Genomic DNA, 19546 nt, shown 5'->3' with positions numbered 1-19546 from the left:
ACCAGCACTAAATCACCCAGTTTTTTTAAAAATTAGATCTCAGGCACCTCTGGAGTTCTTCTGTGTGACGCAGACATGTATGCTAACCACAGAATGAATTAGGCCAATATGCTGCTGTGCACGCACAAAGATTAAAAACACACCCAAAACAACTCCACCACATAAAAGCTGAATGTATACTGTGAACCAGCAGCCCATAAAATGTCACTGATGTAGAGGATTAGACATCCATAAACATTTTACACTAGAACACATGGGGGGGAGGGGAAAAGCAAGAGGATTATAACTGTACCTGGTAGAGTTTTATTACGTGCGGGTGGTCAAGCATTTTCATTATCTGCACTTCTCGATAGATCTTTTCCAGGTTCACTGCATCGAGCTGAGATTTGTCAATTATTTTTATTGCCACCTGTAGCAAAAGAACAAAAAAAAATTTCTCTCTTTAAATCAATTTTCCAGTCTTGTCTACCTCTGCTTGTTAACAGGACCCCAAATTCCTATAACTCTGGGTCATTTTTTTATTTAAAAAATATACCTGCTATATCTTAGAATTTGATAATTCAATTATAAAAACTAAGGCACATAAGATATCATGTTGTTGATCTAGGAACTCAACTGCTGACCAAAATCTCTTTAGCATTGTGGAAGGGTGCAGACAGTACCAGCAGGGGCTTAGACAGAGGAGCAGAGACCTCAAGTGCTGCTTAATTTGTGCATGTGAGCAAGTGGACTGAAGTAATAAATGGAGAAACCGCAGCCTAATGCCTGGGAACCAGAAGCAGTATTGAGGGATCAAACAGCTTGACAGACTTCTTGCAGCAGCACCATGTCACTGTCTGGCACAATGCAATGATAAGTTCTCAAACAAAAACTAGTCAGTATTTTTTCATTTGCAAAATACATGAGTAAAACCTTCAATTACAGCTTGCTTTGCTACCCCAGAGTCTGATCCTGCAAACACTTATGCACATGCTTAATTCCATGCACATAAGTAGTTCCAGGCAGCCAGGATTTCACCCACAAAATTTTAAATAAAGTTTTGAACTCAAGTTCTTGACTCAGCACATGCAATCAAAACATACTTAGCTAATGCAATTCGGATTGTTAAGGACTTTTATTTCACTGTGATTAATGTCCTAGATATAAGGATGTCTGTAACTAACCTGTTGAGAAAGTGTAAAATCTCTGCAAGGAAACTCATGTCAGTTACACAGAGCAAACTGAGTCCATGTTGTTTAGAAGCTAGTTTGGGGTCCTACAGACCTCATTCCCAGTCAATACTGGAGAACTGAGTTACATAGAACTATACTTAAGGGATTCCCAATTTCACCAAAAAAGGAAACAAAACGTTAGGCGCTATAAAGAACGCAAGAGAAAATACTGAGAATATTAAAGAGACCAATAGTATGTCTCACCTTGAATATCATGTTAAAAGTGTAAAAATAGGCAACAAAAATCAGAGCCATTGAAAGACTTCCATAGGAAAAGAGAATCAAAAGATCGGGCTCATTTCAATAAGAGAATATAGGAAAGTTTATAAAAGAGTGATTGGTACAGGAAAGGTACATCACTCCTGATATTTAATGTCTTCAACAGGACTGGACCTACAACTATAGATGCATTTCCCAAGAACCAGGACTCTTACCTATCAAGAATGGCTAGCAAGCACAAGAGATACATAGGTCCTCAAAGATATGTAGGCACCTAACTTGCATTTATTTCAATACACAGGAGGTGGACCTTATTACCTGAATAAGAATGATAAAGGGCATCACTGTATTAAGAACTAATTACTAAACTCACTTGGCTTTCCTCTCAATAAACCTCTTCATATACAGATACCTGCCCACCCCACCCCTTAACAGACAAAACATAAATAATTATATAATACTTAGTCCTGCCATGAATGCAGAGGACTGGACTAGATGACCTCTAGAGGTCCCCTCCAGTCCTATCATTCTATGAATGAGTAAAGGAATTCATCCTACTGATTGGGAAGGGGGAGAGAGAGAGAGAGAGAGAGAGAAGTATATTTAAAATCTTGGACTGTGATGGGGGTCACATAAGTACCCACATAGAAAGCAACAGGGTAAAACACGAGCACCTGAATTCTATTTCTCATAGTACAAGTACAACATGCAATTAAATTGATAAATTTAACAAACAGAGTAATAATTTGAGCCCAAGACCTTAGTATAATTTTAAAAAGAGCATTTACATGAATGATGTAGCATCAATAGTTGCTAGATAGGATAAAAGATATACTGGGAATATAAACACATGATCTAACATGTGGTACTAACTAGCCACCATTGGAGACATGATACTCCCTGAATCCCTCCTGTTTATCTCCACATCAAATTCAAGTTCATCTCACCTTGATAGCCTTTTACAACTCTATCCTGCTCTAGTATCTGCACTTGTATCTTGCTGCATTACCTCACAAACAAAGCCAGCCTTGACTGCCTGTTTGTCCACTTCTTCCACGTTAATCTTCATGCATGGAACACTCATTCTGAACTATTCCATAATGCCTCTAAGATGCTCCTTCACATCCCTCCTCAAGACCCATTTCTACTGTGATGTCTATGGAAAACAATCACAAGGGCGGTCTTTTTGATTTGTTCGTAAAGCGCCTAGCACAAGGGGATCCCGGTCCATGACTGGGCTCCTACGTGCTACCGTAATACAAGTAATAAATACTGCCACCACCACCACCACCACCAGACAATGGCTAGGAAGATGGCTAGTGGGGAATCTCTATTTGACTGATTTGTAACTCAGAATTAAAAACAACCCTAAAGGATGCAGAACTATCTAAATAAGAACATAACTCGTCTATGTAACCACGTTTCTATTTACCTTCATTCTCCTCCTACCACTCCTTCTGATGACTTATTACACCCATTTGTTGCAACTTGTCTTAAATTAGGCACTAATTTAATCTCCTTGCCTTCAAGCAAAAAGTAGATAGATGAAAGGAATATGTATGCATTTCACTTGATTAGAACTACCCAAATACCCAAAGTTAACCACCCATGTAAGTCTTTGCCAGATCAGGGCCTAAGTTACTGTCTGTGTTACTTCTTGTTCATACACTCTGTAGTTCACTTCCTGGTCACATATAAAAGCAGAGTTGTAAGCAAATTCCTTTTTTTGGTGTGAACATATAAAAGGTATGAATAAACTAGGATGTAAACAAGAATTCAGTCTGTTAAAAAAAATTAAGACTCCTCCCTCCCCAATTTCTGTTTACTGCTAATAAAACAGATTTGTGAACAAGTTTACGGAGGCACAATTTCATCAACCTATAAAACAAGTTTCCTAAAAAATTATAATAACCAAAACAGACACTAAAAATAGAAACAAAAATCCTTAAATACACCTTAGGAAATATCTGCTTAAACAAGTTATTCCTTGTGTGTCAAATTTCCCCACTTTCTCTCATTTACTTTATAGTAGCTCACTGAAAAAGCAATATCAAGCAGACACTGGAATTGGCCTGTTATATTTTCTTAACTATAAACAGGGCAGGTGTGCTCTGGGTGGTGCCCTATTTCTATCACCACTCAGCTTCCTCCCTCAATAAAAAGAATAGAAACCACTACCTTTAAAAGTTACCCAAAATCTATAGGGTAATCCCTACCCCAACCTGGTACCTCACTTTATCCAGATTCTGTCAGAATAATGGATCGCCTATTTTAGGTAAGCAAAGAGGATTTATATTCCAGTTCATTAGAGAAGTAGAATCCAAGTGTACTCACTCACCAGACAAGCCTAATTCAAGAAACCAACCACCTTCTCTCAATTGTTTGTATGATCAATTTTTAAGTTTCCCATTACTTACATTAATAGCCTAATCTCTCCAGACCTCCCTGTACATGGTATCTTACACAGCTTAAGTCTTGCCTCTTACTTCATTTATCCACACTAACCCCTTGCTCTAACTCTGTTCCTTAGTAGATGCACAGACTGCAGAAGCTTTATCCATAGAGAAATTGCTGAGCACTTTCCATTTCCTCTCTGTTCTTTCCTTTCATTATTCTAACCCGTTTGCTTTTGCCTTACACTTGAACCACTGCACACTTTTTCCTCGTTCTCTCCCTCTACCCCTTTATGAAGCTCCCTTTAATCATAACTAAAATAACTTTCTCTTATTGCTTGCCTGCATCTTGTGTGCGACAAGACTAATGTACAGAGGCTGACAGGAGCTAAGTTGTGTAGGGATTCAAAGAGGAGAGCGCTTATGTCTGATATGAAAGGTGAGGGAAAGCCAGTAAAGGGTGCTGTAGTGGAGCACAGTCAGAGTGATGACGCACACTAAGTATCCGTGGCAGCATTCTGGACAACCTGAAGGAGGAAGCAGCAAAACTCTTCCTTCCTAGCCTCTTCCTTCATCTTTTTCAGTTCATACAAAATGCTGTCACTCTCTTTAATATACACTTTTTTATTTTGGATTTCCATTCCTCCCCTTCCCCAGGAAAAAAAAAAATCTAGCATTTATATGGCTTGCAATTACAAGTTCCTGCAGTGAAGTGTGTAAGCTCCTCGAATTGAAAAAGTGAACTTAAAGTATACAAGCTTTGCTGTTTTTTCTAACAGAGTTTGGCATTTCCACAATTTGCTCCTGTATTTGAATACAGAATCTCTACAGAGATTGTAAAACACCAAAGGAACATAAATATTTCAATGAAGAATGTTTCTGCTTTCAAGTCTATCGATAAAAATTTCCTATGTTGACAACTTTCTCCATGGATGTTAGGCAGTTACTAGCTCCCAAGGTTAGCAAAAGTGCATGCCCAAAACAAAGTTTTTAAAAGATACAATTCAGCTGAGTTGTCTTGCAAACCATCAAGGACCTATTCCTCAGTCAGACCTAGCTAAAGAAAGAAAGAAAAAAATAAAACAGATGAGTTGTGAGAGAGTAAATAGGGTCTTCATTTACCTGTAATCTCAGTTAATCTATACCAGATGCTTCTGTTATTTTTCAACAGTAAATGTATAATTATAGTTTTACCATCTTTGAGACTCAAGTTATTTAAAAAAGTACTTAAAATTGAAAAGGCGTTTTCCACATTTACTTAGTAAAGTCCCTTCTGGCATTGGAACTAACTAAAGAACAAAAATAATCTCTGGGACCAACCATGGGGAGTTTCATCCCCGAAGGAGACTCTTCAGAAAACTGAGCATGTAAAAAGCAAGTGGCAGAATTATGACTCCTGCTGTAACATTTATTATAGTTTAATGTTAAATTAATGTGCTTTCTTTGTGGCTTTCTACCACTTCCTCCTTTTCCAAATGTTCCCCATTGAGAGGACATGCTACAGATGTTTTAAAATCTCCTAATACAACACAACCTGTCTACATTTAGAAGACGGTGAAAAGACTGTGAAAATAATTCCTTCATTTGAAGGTCAGGAAGCCAGAGAGCTCCAAGAAATTCAGTCCTCAGGTCAAATGTTTCAGTGCAAATCCCAAGAAAATCTGTTTTAATGGCTTCCAAATAACATTAGCCTTCTCATACTAAAAATCAGTCTCTCAGATTCTAAAGAAAAAGGTATTTGTATTAGAGACCAGCATGCTACACAATCTCATTAAAGAGAGTCTATTGTACTAGAGTTCTACATTTCCCACACTATCAAATAGCTGTTTATTGCAAAAATTCTATTACTATCAATTAACATTATTGCTCTAAGAACCCTGCACTTACAGCTATGTAACTTGCAAATCCTTTGTCACATTTAGTTTTCATGCAGCGTATTCAGGTACAGTAGTGTGTCAAAGAACCTGACAAGCCAACACTTCCTGTGAAGTCTGAAAATGTCTTTATAAAAGCCTTATCGCATTAAGAGCAAGAATGTTCTTTTAATGTCATCAAGCCTTGAACTTACACAGCTGAACTTGTTTCCATATCTCCATATTTAATCACAAGTGACATGATCCAAACAAGTTAGGAAAAAATCAATTTTGGTCACTTAAAATGTAATACTGTACTTGGTAGCCTTACAACTTTCCTTGGCTAGATTTTCATTTACAAAGGCCTAACTTTGTGTTTAAAAATGCAATTACATTCTTTACAATTAGAATAATGGGCAAGTTACTCAGCTGTATTAGGTGAACTCTGGTATAAAGCTGAATGGGCAGTCTGCAAAACAAAAAGACCCTGAATTAGCATCCAAACCCTCCTCCTTCCTGTGGTTTAGTTATTATTACTAACAAAAAAAGATGAACTTCACTTTTAGTTTTCTTCTTACCATTGGTTTTCCCTAGGGTTTCCCTCCAGGACCTCCTCTACTCTAATGCTCTCTCTTTCCAGAGAATCCCTTAGTATCTTCCTTTCCATTCTAGATGGAGTTAAAAAGCTGCCCCCACAAAATGAGTTAAGCAAACTTCAGCAGCTTTATACAGTGTTCTATCACCTGCTGTGATGGTAGGTCAACAGATGAACTCTGCCATCCTGTTAAATATCCATGAACACATTCTTGCTTCAGTCAAATGTTTAAAAAAATCAAGATTTTCGGTGTACAGATCACTCAACATGAGAATTGCCACACTGCCTCTTTGATTTAAAATGTAATTATACGAGTGTAAATGTTTTTTATTTAGCTACATGCTAGTTCATTCTTTTGAATTTCTGAAATAATCCCATGTGTGGTACTCTTGCTGACTACGAATAGCTGTGTATCAGCAACACAAAAAGCATTTATATCAAATAATGCAGACCAATAAATATTAAAGGCTTCTTATTTCTAGCTCATCCAGAGACTTTATAAAAACACTCATGATAATGAACAGAATAAAACGTAATGGGTACTCTCTTGCTATAGTTAAGTGCTAGCAGTTTTTCTGAAACAAAGATGCAGTAAGAGGTGCTGCTAATTACAGAAATATTTTATTGTCTATTCTCTAATACAGGTTGAGGTTTTATATTAGGATTGACGTAATATATGCATAAATATTTTCTTAATCTGAAATGGAGAAATATAGACATCTGGCTTCTCTGTTTCAAATGTTTAAAGGTATATTAGATACTTCAGCCTTTTTTGAATCCTGAATTTTTTTGCCCTTTGTTGGATCTGAAGGTTTAGAGAAAAATCACGAAAATACTATGCAACTACTCATAAATGTGAAGTTGCACTTAGCACTGAGTTCATTTTTATCAGCAATCTTGTGTCTTGAGTAGAACAAAACATGGGTCAAATCCTATTTAGTTCAAATTGAATGCTGCTTCTGACTGCAGCAAAGATTTCAATTTTACATTTTTGCACCGAAACTGTTGAACTATGAAATCTTTTTCAGTGAAACTGAAAATACAGCTCACTAGCAATCACTAACATCTTCCAGAAATGTCATAACATAGCACGAATCTTTCCAGTATACCATGTAAAGGTTTGCTTGGTGCATGACTGAATTCTCATTTCTCTAGCATGGTCAACCTCTGTGTATGGTAACACATGCCACCACCCACAGCACACACCAAATTAAGGACAATTATTCAAGTCACATGATTCTAGCATACTCCTACAGTTAGGTTGCAAATCACTGTGTATTTAACACACCTCTCCCCACTACCACACACAACTTTCATGATTAAGAGTAATAAATGCTTTAGATCAGCTTAAAGGTGACCTGAAAAGGAGGGTGGAGGGGGGGAAATGGTCTTACCCCCCCCAACACACACACTTTTAAGATGCATAAAAGCCTAAAACCTATTTGAAATCGTCCCTGGTTTTTTTTAACCTTCAAAATCTCAGGAATATTAAGTCTTTCCTTCTCCCCCCACCCCCCTCCCTTTTTTTTTTGGCTAAAGGACTAGAGAATTGGAGTGGGAGCCTTCTCTGCTTCTCTGCCTTCAACTGAAGGGGCAGGGAACTGAAACTGTGAGACTTCTAAATTTAAACAGATATCAAACAAAAAAGTGTGTCTGACTAATAATCCTTACTTTAAATTTTTCAAGCTTAATTTAATTTCTGCTTAGTTTTGATGCTACCCTCGTAGTCGTCCTGTCATCCAGAAAAAAGACAAAAACTTCTAATGAAAGGGAAATGCTGAATATCCTTCAGACCTATAAGACACAAAGCAAAAAAGGCACAAATCCAGATTTTCTCTTTTGCAGCTGCCATTTAGGTTGCACAGGTCAACTTAAAACCTTAGGCCCTGTCTAGGTTAGAGAAATTTGCACGAGTGCAATTACCCTGATGCAAGCTCCCAATGTAGACACACTGTAATAGCATAAAACATGGCTTACTCCGATCTGGAATACATCATGCTGGTGCAAGCCCCATAGAAACAATGGAGTGCTTCTACATCATGGGTTTGCTCCAACATAGCTACATCAGTATTAGCTTCCCTTAAATCCGTTTGTGCTAAACCAATTTGTGGGTCACAACAAGGGGGGAGGGCTGTTGTGTTTTAAACTAGTGCACTTATGAGTATGTATCATGCATACACACACTTGATCAGCCAATGGTTCATCTAGTTCAGGATCCAATACGCTGGATCAGCCAACCATTCATCTAGTTCAATATTCTGCCTTCTAAAGAAGCCTCTTTGGAGGAAAATACAACCACATGTAATGGACAATTAGGCAATAACATGCCTATAGGAGAAGGTTTTCCAAGTTCAAGCAGTTGGTGGCCGACATGTCTCGAACCATGAGGACCGATTAGTAAAAACTGTTTAAGATAGTTCGTGGAGCGATAGCTTATATCAATACGTAGGTGACTAACCATTTGAGTTTTATGTTTAATGCCCTATATCTTGTAGGAAAGAATGCCACAGGTTGATGATGTATTTGAATATTTCTTTTATCTGTAAGTTTATTACTTTTATAATTCCATAGGGTGTCCCTCTTATATTATGAGGCAGTGAGCAGCAGATTCAGGCTGATGTTCTCTACCATTCATGCTTATACCTCATGTCACTACTTACCTCCTAAAACTAAGCAGTCCTAATCTTTCTGGGCTTCCCTTATGACTCTTTCAATGCTTCTAATTATTTTTGTTGCTGTCTCCTATTTTTCCTATGTCCTCCTGAACATAATTTCTTCTCCTGTGTCCATATTCATGAACATAAACCTAATTCTCTGATCACAGGATATTTCTGTGATACAACAAACATGTACTGCATGCAAGAACCTATCAAAAATACAGCTGCCTCCTCTGAAGCATCTAGTACTGACTGATCTTAAAGGCGCATTACAGGACTATATCAACCATGGTTGAGAATACCTAACAATTCCTACATTTCTATTAACTTTCACATTTCTTCACTTGAGTACTCAAATGCAACATTAAGGTTGCAGTTATATGATTTCACACTCAATTTAGAACTAGTTTGCCATACTCCACCTTCTGGACTATGTTTTCTTCTTATGTACACATTCTGTTTCACTCTGATTTCACCTTTAACTATATTAGATTAATTTCATGACAAGAAACTTTAAGATCTGCATCATTTCATTACAATTCCACTACATAACTAAGCAGAGTTGGTGGAACCCACACTGGTCTGATTCTGAACCATTTACAGTAATGGTACTTGGTCAGAACGCAAGTTCTCTTTACCATTAGTGAAAGTTAATAGGGTCCCTCTCCCTTGCAACCCAGCTAGCCACTCCTACTGACTGACCCAACAATGAAGTTCTACCTAATCCTATGTTTATAAATTTCTTGTTGTGGAAATAACTGGAAATGCAAAAACAAACAAACAAATAAATAAAGTGCACAAGATTCAACCACAAAACTTTGGAAAGGGAAAACCTGCTACAAAAATTATGGGGAAAATATGATATAGGTTTCATTTTAGCTTAATTTTAAAATATACCATGTGAAACAACGGTCATTCATAGTAAGTTCTCCCTGCCATTCACATTCCTGGAATCACTTCCATCTTGGCAGTAGCAATTCACAATGTGAGCTATAAAAACAACTTCCAGACTGAGCACAGCATACAAGGCCCTAACCAAGAAGAAAACCTAATCAATCAAATTTAAAATGTATTGATACTGACATTTAGTAAAGTTTTTAGAATGTACTTCTATTAATTTCAGCCATTTTTTGAAGCTGACAACTTTTACCAAACAGAATATTGCCAAGCTATTTAAACTCAAAGCGTAGATGATTTTAAATTTTCACAAAGCTCAACAGAGATCTAATTTTTGAATTACAATGAAAAGTTAAGATTGCCTCCGCAATGCCATTGAGACACGGTGCCTGAAGACCAGTAAGCAAACATTGCCTGGTGAAAAGAAAAGGAGTACTTGTGGCAACTTAGAGACTAAAATTTATTTCAGCATATTTCAAGAAATCCACTGAATGCATCCGATGAAGTGAGCTGTAGCTCACGAAAGCTTATGCTGAAATAAATTGGTTAGTCTCTAAGGTGCCACAAGTACTCCTTTTCTTTTTGCGGATACAGACTAACACTGCTGCGACTCTGAAAATTGCCTGGTGAGTGAAACATTAACACTATAATTGAACACTACTTAAAATTCTAATTTCCAAACTTGGATATTTAATAGTAGCAAGGAAAGGATTTAAAAATTATTTGAGTACCTTAATATATAATTTGAGAAGTGAGGCCATAACTTGATCAAATTTCCTTTAATACTTTGGATTGTCACAGAATCACAGTAATGTAGGGCTGGAAGAGACCTCAAGAGGTCAATAACATTCTTCAAAGTTGTGTGTGACCACTACTATGTGTCCTGCACTAATGTTAAAAGTTAAACTACAGTTAAAGTTAACAATTATAATTTTGCCTCCTGCCTATTGATACTTCTACCACTTAAGATCACTGTAAGTGAAAGATTACTGGTTTCAATTTCTTTACTTTGTGCTTTTGACATCATTTTGTTCAGTTTCCCTGTCTGTGTGGATCATTCACATCGCACCACAGAAAAAGGGTTTTTTTAACATAGGAAATATGATCAGATCATAAAAATTGACAAGTAACTTAAAACCAGGTACACTAACTGAAAGTACTTATGTTTTAAAAGTTATTAAGCGATGATATCCAAAGGTGCTTCTTCCATCAGATATTTAATATTTTAAAAATATGCCTAGCTACATTTTTACCCAAGTAGACTATAGTTGTTTAATTATAGATGATGCGTAAAATAATTATCCTTTTCTGAGACTGGTATTTAATTGATAACTTGGGTAACTTGCATTTCTGAAAAGATGACTGTTTTTAATTTAGTACCCAGACAAGCTAATTCAGGGGAATGGGGTATGAGGGAATCATCATTCTTCAAACTGAAGTACCAAAGCTGGCCCTACACCTGGAGATATTGAATAGATGACAAACCTGACAGCAGAACACAGAACAATTTAGCCTTTAGGGTGCAAACCTGCAGTGCTTAATTTGTGCCAGGGCTTGCTAGGGCAGAGTCCTGGCACCTCTAGGACCGGCACTTCAAAGCCCCGGCAACTCAGGGCTTGCCGCATGAGTTATGGAAGTAAATATAAATAAATAAATGAATGAAATCGCTCGAGCCAGGGCACCTAACTGTGGGAGCCCCGGCCCCTCGCTCCCGACAAATCAAGCGCTGCAGCCCCGTTCTGCGGTCGGTGGTGACCAAGTCACCCCGCCGGCAGTTTCCCGGGAAGGGGCTGTCCCTAACAGCAGCTTCCCGGCTCGCGCCGGTCTCGTTCCCAGCGCTGTACAGCCCCGGACCCCCCGAGCTCTGTTGGCCCCCTTGAAAAAAATATTCCCTCGCCTCCCTCGCCTCCTTACTGGCCAGGGCGCGGCCACGACTCACGGAACTCGCCCCCCGCGGCGCTCCCCCCTGGCTCTGCCCCGGGACAGCCCCGGCGGGAGCTCCCAGGGCCGGCCGGCCCCGCTCCCGCGCCGCGCGTCCTGAGGCCGGCTCCATCCCCGGCCCCGCCGCAGGGACCAAGGCAGCCGAGGGGAGGCTGCGGGCCGGCCGCGCCTGGGACAGCGGCCTTCGGACGGGGGAGGAGGGGGGGGGCGCGCACCTGGAGCCGCCCCCGGGGCAGCCCCTATGGGGGTCGGAACCAGCCGCCCGCGGGGCTGGGGGGCGGTACCAGGCCCTCGGGCCGGCAGCCGTGGCGGGGGGCGGGGCAGGGTCCGGCCCGGCCCCGCCTCCTCACGAGCCGGTCCCCGGTGGGGTGTGGCCGCCGGTTCCCCCCCCCCCCGCGCGGCCCGGCCGCCTCACCTCGCTGCGCGTGATCCGGTGCCGCCCCAGCTTCACCACGGCGAAGTTGCCCTTCCCCAGCGTGCCCTCGATGTCGTAGAACCCGACGCGGACGGGCCCGGGCCCGCGGGGCAGCAGCGGGGGGGGCCGCCGGGGCTCGGCCATTACCATGCTGGGCTCGGGGGGCGGCGGTGGCGGCGGCGGCTCCGGCTCGGTCTGTCTGGGGCCCTGCGGAGCCCTGCAGCCGCGCCGCGCCGCGCCGCCCCGCCCCCCCGCGCGTCACCGCGCGCGTCAGCGAAGGCGGAGTCTCGCCATGGCAACCGTAGCCACCGCCACCGGATGAGCAACGGCCTCCTGGGGCTGTTCCCTGGGGGGCGCCCCCTCCCACCGGCAGCGGGGCTCCCCGCACAGCCGTCCCCGGCAGAGCGCCTCCTCCCCGCCGGGCTGGGGCTGGGAGAGACCAGTGCGGGGAGAGTGGGCGAACACTGTGCCCGGGGGGCCCGGCTTGGGGGGGGGCTACCTGCACGCCCCCCCTCGAAGATGGGGAGAGCGTCCCCCACAGCTTGATTCTCCCCCAGCTTCCCCACCCCCGAGTTGGGGGCAGGGAGACCCCCCCCCCAAGACCGGGTTAGCCTGACTGCCGGGCCTGTCGCCACCCCCTCTGGTGCTGTGCCCCCCCCTTGCACACAGCCCCAGTGCCACACCCCCCCCCCCCGGACAGCACTCCCCCGGGCTCCCAGTGCCCTGCCTCTCCCCCCCCCCAACTGCACAGCACTCCCCCGGGCTCCCAGTGCCCTGCCTCTCCCCCCCCCCCAACTGCACAGCACTCCCCCGGGCTCCCAGTGCCCTGCCTCTCTCCCCCCCCCAACTGCACAGCACTCCCCCGGGCTCCCAGTGCCCTGCCTCCCCCCCCCCCAACTGCACAGCACTCCCCCGGGCTCCCAGTGCCCTGCCTCTCCCCCCCCCCCAACTGCACAGCATTCCCCCGGGCTCCCAGTGCCCTGCCTCTCCCCCCCCCCCCAACTGCACAGCACTCCCCCGGGCTCCCAGTGCCCTGCCTCTCCCCCCCCCCCAACTGCACAGCACTCCCCCGGGCTCCCAGTGCCCTGCCTCCGCCCCCCCCCAACTGCACAGCACTCCCCCGGGCTCCCAGTGCCCTGCCTCTCCCCCCCCCCAACTGCACAGCACTCCCCGGGGCTCCCAGTGCCCTGCCTCTCCCCCCCCCCAACTGCACAGCACTCCCCCGGGCTCCCAGTGCCCTGCCTCTCCCCCCCCCCAACTGCACAGCACTCCCCCGGGCTCCCAGTGCCCTGCCTCTCCCCCCCCCCCAACTGCACAGCACTCCCCCGGGCTCCCAGTGCCCTGCCTCTCTCCCCCCCCCAACTGCACAGCACTCCCCTGGGCTCCCAGTGCCCTGCCTCTCTCCCCCCCCCAACTGCACAGCACTCCCCCGGGCTCCCAGTGCCCTGCCTCCCCCCCCCCAACTGCACAGCACTCCCCCGGGCTCCCAGTGCCCTGCCTCTCCCCCCCCCCCAACTGCACAGCACTCCCCCGGGCTCCCAGTGCCCTGCCTCTCCCCCCCCCCCCAACTGCACAGCACTCCCCCGGGCTCCCAGTGCCCTGCCTCTCCCCCCCCCCCAACTGCACAGCACTCCCCCGGGCTCCCAGTGCCCTGCCTCCGCCCCCCCCCAACTGCACAGCACTCCCCCGGGCTCCCAGTGCCCTGCCTCCGCCCCCCCCCAACTGCACAGCACTCCCCCGGGCTCCCAGTGCCCTGCCTCCGCCCCCCCCCAACTGCACAGCACTCCCCCGGGCTCCCAGTGCCCTGCCTCTCCCCCCCCCAACTGCACAGCACTGCCCCGGGGCTCCCAGTGCCCTGCCTCTCCCCCCCCCCCAACTGCACAGCACTCCCCGGGGCTCCCAGTGCCCTGCCTCTCCCCCCCCCCAACTGCACAGCACTCCCCCGGGCTCCCAGTGCCCTGCCTCTCCCCCCCCCCAATTGCACAGCACTCCCCCGGGCTCCCAGTGCCCTGCCTCCGCCCCCCCCCCAACTGCACAGCACTCCCCCGGGCTCCCAGTGCCCTGCCTTCCCCCCCCCCCAACTGCACAGCACTCCCCCGGGCTCCCAGTGCCCTGCCTTCCCCCCCCCCCAACTGCACAGCACTCCCCCGGGCTCCCAGTGCCCTGCCTCCCCCCCCCCCAACTGCACAGCACTCCCCCGGGCTCCCAGTGCCCTGCCTTCCCCCCCCCCCACTGCACAGCACTCCCCCGGGCTCCCAGTGCCCTGCCTTCCCCCCCCCCGCCACTGCACAGCACTCCCCCGGGCTCCCAGTGCCCTGCCTCCGCCCCCCCCCAACTGCACAGCACTCCCCCGGGCTCCCAGTGCCCTGCCTCCGCCCCCCCCCCCAACTGCACAGCACTCCCCCGGGCTCCCAGTGCCCTGCCTCCCCCCCCCCCAACTGCACAGCACTCCCCCGGGCTCCCAGTGCCCTGCCTCCCCCCCCCCAACTGCACAGCACTCCCCCGGGCTCCCAGTGCCCTGCCTTCCCCCCCCCCACTGCACAGCACTCCCCCGGGCTCCCAGTGCCCTGCCTTCCCCCCCCCCCACTGCACAGCACTCCCCCGGGCTCCCAGTGCCCTGCCTTCCCCCCCCCCCACTGCACAGCACTCCCCCGGGCTCCCAGTGCCCTGCCTCCCCCCCCCCCCACTGCACAGCACTCCCCCGGGCTCCCAGTGCCCTGCCTCCCCCCCCCCAACTGCACAGCACTCCCCCGGGGCTCCCAGTGCCCTGCCTCCCCCCCCCCCAACTGCACAGCACTCCCCCGGGGCTCCCAGTGCCCTGCCTCCCCCCCCCCCCAACTGCACAGCACTCCCCGGGGCTCCCAGTGCCCTGCCTCCCCCCCCCCAACTGCACAGCACTCCCCCGGGCTCCCAGTGCCCTGCCTCCCCCCCCCCACTGCACAGCACTCCCCTGGGCTCCCAAGCCCAGGTGCCCCATCCCCCTTAGCCTTCCCTCCATGGCTGTTGCCCATCTCTGCCCACACAAGGCCACACCAGCTCCTAGGGCTGCCCTGGCCCCTGCACCCCCTTCCTCAGGGCCACGGAACCAGCTGGGCACCTAAGTCCTGCCCCGCTCCTAGGGTGCGGCTGCCCAGGGTTCCCACCCTTTGCTCCGCCAGACCACAGATCCTGTACGTGCCCTAGGACTTGATCACACACCTTGGCCAGTGCTCAAACCCACCCAGGATTTCCCCTAAAGGGGGCCACCTCGGCCCAGGCAGATGGCACCAGGAGCTCTGATGCAGCCCCTGGCAGGCTACAGTTCCACGCAGCAGGACGGCAGCTTCCTGCCCTGGAGAGTCGAATGTTGGCCATGCTTGGCGGAGTCTCTGTGAAATATTGCCTAATAGTTGCTCGAGGTGCTCTATTCTACCAGGGAATTTGCCAAATACATTTTATATATTTTTGGTAGCAAAAGAATGGAGCTGCCTTTTTCCTACTTTTATCGATGCTAACCCTTACCATATCTGTCTGAAACAAATTATTCAGCAAGTTAGACAGAAAGCTTCATTTGCACAGCCCGTCTTGTACAGCACAGGGTAACGTCAATTTTGGTTCAAATGCAGAGGGTTTTAAAATAAAACTTCAAAATAACGTTCCTGGGAAAACTGCAGCCAGGAGAACAGCCTTTCTGCAGATGGTTTTGCTACCCATGATTCACTTCTTGTTGTGCTTCAAACAAAGTGATCCAAATACTTTACACAAACACTTTTACAGTGTGTGATCTCAAACAAAATACTCAGGAATTATTCAGACAATTTCAGCAACTGTCCAAAAGTATCAAATGTGGAGCACATGTGCCCTCTAGTGGACCACTGTCCTATGTATAACTAGGGTCCTACCAAATTAAAGGTCCATTGTGGTCAATTTCAGGTATGAGGATTTTAAAAATTGTAAATTTCACGATTTCAGCTATTTAAATCTGAAATGTCACGGTGTTGTAATTGTAGGGCTCTGACCCAAAAAGGAGTTGGGGGTTGGGGGTGTTACAAGGTTATTGTAGGGAGATTGCGGGACTGCTACCCTTACTTCTGAGCTGCTGCCTGCAGAGCTGGGCCCTCACCCGGCAGCTGCCACTCTCCGGCCACCCAGCTCTGAAGGGAGCAGCACAGAAGTAAGGGTGGCTTGGTATGGTATTGCCACCCTTACTTCTGCACGGCTGCTGGCAGGGCGCTGACTTTAGAGCCAGGTGCCCAACCAACAGCCACCGCTCTCTAGCTGCCCAGCTCCGAAGTTAGGGCAGAAGTAAAGGTCACAATAACGTGACCTCCCCAAAAATAACCTTGTAACCCTCCTGCAACTCCCTTTTGGGTCAGGACCCCCAGTTTAGAAACACTGGTCTCCCTGTGATATCTGTATAATATAGGGTAAAAGCTCACAAAAGACCAGATTCAAGGGGGAAGGCCAGATTTAGCGGTCCGTGATACGTTTTACATGGCCATGAATTTGGTAGGGCCCTAATTATAACACCTAGGGTGATCTATTAAACATAAAGTGTCAAAGGAGATCTGACAGTTGTCTGTGCAAAAAGATAAAATTAGGTGCAGGTGAAGTCTGGCCAAAGGGATAATGCACTTGGTAGGCGCAGTAGTCCCACACTCATTTAATAGCTATTAACAGATTCAAGCAAGAAGACAATGAAGAAACTAAAAGTACCAACCTGTGAAGATAGAGTCAGAAGACAGGCACCTTTCCTGTACTTTGCAGAGCTGGCTGAATCTCTGTCTGAGGCAGGGCAGGGCAAGAATGTCTTAGCGACTGTCAAACAGACTGCTTCCTGTAAAAGCTCCATTGCTGTGGTCTTAGCAGGGTAACATTTAGAACTATTCTATCCCCATATTTCAGGTCTTGACACTGCTGCTCCAATGAAATCTTCACCTTCGCTACTGAACTCCTCTCCTAGAAATCAGACTATGGATGTTTCAAGGACTGATGGGCAGCCTGGGATAGGCTCCCCTAACTGATCATACTAGAACATTCACTTATTAGGTCACATGGGAGTGTTTCTGGAAAAGCTCTGGTGAGTACAGTAGTGCACTATATAGCCACAGCAGTGCCGTAGAGAGAAAAGTTAGTTCATTGCCACCAGGTTTTGTTGCTGACCTCCTCCAGCAGAAGTAATGTGGAACCACTTGGGAATTCTAAGCTCTGCCCTCGCAGCCTGAAGAAACCAAGTTATTTGTGGTCTCAAATCTGCCAAAAGTTGCAATAGTTTATGGTACACTGAGTCACAGTGGTGAAACAGCAGCAAACTGAAATATTGTTAATATTTAAAATGGAGGATTAAACATGGACCTGCAGTTCTTCTGTTCTAATCCTAGTTCAGCCAATGAGTTATATAGCCTTGGGCAAGTTATATAACCCCTGTCCATCTTCCCGATCTGCAAGATGGGGACAAGGCACAGTGCCCAGGCAGTGAGGATTTATGGATGGTTAGGTGCTAAATTATCTATAGCCGAATTTGCTGGACAATATGGGATACAAAGCATTGGAACTGTATTTCTAAATTGTTAGGAAGTTATAGTGATAGATATACACTTCAGGGAGAAAGTTCTATGTGGGGAATTATTCCTAGCAAGAAGGCGACCTATGTGCCCTTCCCAAACTATAACAAAGTACTTGGGCTCCTGCCTCTACCTCAAGCCAAAGAGGAACAGAATTGGCCAGCTGGGTTAGAGGTGTCCACGTGTCCTATGTTCTGACAGTTGAGATAACACACCCTTTTCTCAACTGAATCACACTTTTACACAACTGAAAATGGTGACACCGAAGAACAAAATAGACATATTCTTTGCAATGAAACATGGTTACAAAAAAAGGCCAATGCAGTTTTGGGCTGTTTACAGGGAGAGACCCTGTCACAGGACAGGGAACTAATCATCCTCCACCAGGCCCTGACGCAACCATGTCTGAATCCTGGCATCATTGTATACTCTTCTAGGCACCACATTTCCAGAGAGCATGTCTTCAAAAAAAGGAAGAACTAAATATGTATAACTTGACTAAAGGGAAGGACATAACTCTACAATTAAAGGATGGAAATAACAATGGGGAAGGCATTTTTAGTGTGGCACAGCGGTGTATGTGTAGGAGTGAGTGGATGAAAGTAAAAGATGTTTTCCCCCTAATATTCAGTCTTATCAGAGCAATGTATTAGGCTATGGAACAGTCTCCTTCCAAAAGCAATGGAAGTGCAATTTCATGATGCTTAAAACAAGACTGAAATAAAGCTTTAGAAAATGTGCTGTATGAAACAATCTTGCATTGGCTCCTAGGAGATAGACTGGATGATTTAATGCATCCTTCCCGTCTAGCTTCTATAATCTAATAGTTCTTAACTTGGCTATTCTGTCCACATGAAATGTTTTGGAGCAGATTTTATTTATACATTTGTCTACTTTCATTAATCATACATGTAAAGGTGAGAGGGTTTTTCTGGTTTCATTTTCAGGTTCATAGGTGCCTGCCCTTTTCCAAAGGCCCAAAGGTGATCTCAAACTCTCCTGACTGCAAGAAATCATGTTTTTCAATAATAAGCTTTTGCCTCTATCCTACAAGAAGCAGCTATGAGGTGAGTGCATGTATATCACATCTGTTAAAAAGTTTCCTTGATGATGTTTATCTCTGATACAAGCACCTTTCCAGACTCAAAGCAGCCTCAAACTTGAAGGAATAGGGAACACTGGGTATTTCAGCACTTAAACATTTAACTTGTTCACACAACAATGGCATGAAAGACCTCCACAGATGAAGTGCCAGATAGGGGTTGACAAATTCAAGGAGACTTGTTCTTGTCAATACCTGTCATCACCATATTCAACATTTTGATTTCAGAAAGAACACAGATCAAGTATTATTCAGTCCCATTACAGATGAAGAAGTGAACCTCAAGAGCTTTAACAGGCAAAACTTTTCCAAATTAGTTTACTAAAATTAACCATTTACAACCATATTTCAGCACCTAAATACCTGGCCTGACCTTCAGAGGTGTTGAACACGCATAGCTTTCACTGACTTCAGCGAGAACTGCAGGTGGTCAGCGCCTCTAAGAAAAAACAATGAGGAGTCCTTGTGGCACCTTAGAGACTAACAAATTTATTTGGGCAGAAGCTTATTTGTTAGTCTCTAAGATGCCACAAGGACTCCTCATTGTTTTTGCTCATACAGACTATCATGGCTACCACTCTGAAATCTAACAATAAGGGCACTCATTTAGTTACCGAAATGTGGATGTAAGAGGTTACACACCTAAGTCTGCATATTTTGCTTGAGCTTTTTGCTCTCATTTCTTGTTTTTCCAAGGACTCAAAGATGCTTATGGCCTGC

General features: G+C 45.9%; 1 protein-coding gene across 1 annotated transcript in view; it reads right to left on the bottom strand.

Annotated features, from left to right (window-relative positions):
- The window catches only part of SIK2 (salt inducible kinase 2), a 116551-nt gene extending 104133 nt beyond the window's left edge, over positions 1-12418 (bottom strand). Inside the window, exons 1-2 of the mRNA XM_084611632.1 lie at positions 12182-12418; positions 293-409 (exon numbers count right to left, since the gene is read on the bottom strand). Coding sequence (XP_084467758.1) covers positions 293-409; positions 12182-12331 — 267 coding nt within the window. The 5' untranslated portion in view covers positions 12332-12418. The remainder of the gene's footprint in view (positions 1-292; positions 410-12181) is intronic.
- Positions 12419-19546: the final 7128 nt, after the last annotated feature.

Source organism: Lepidochelys olivacea (genome assembly GCF_965140295.1).
Source record: "Lepidochelys olivacea isolate rLepOli2 genome assembly, chromosome: 22".
In the NCBI taxonomy this organism is placed as follows: Eukaryota; Metazoa; Chordata; order Testudines; family Cheloniidae; genus Lepidochelys; species Lepidochelys olivacea.
Note: the sequence above shows the minus strand (reverse complement) of the source record. Positions and strands in the feature narration are given on the sequence as shown.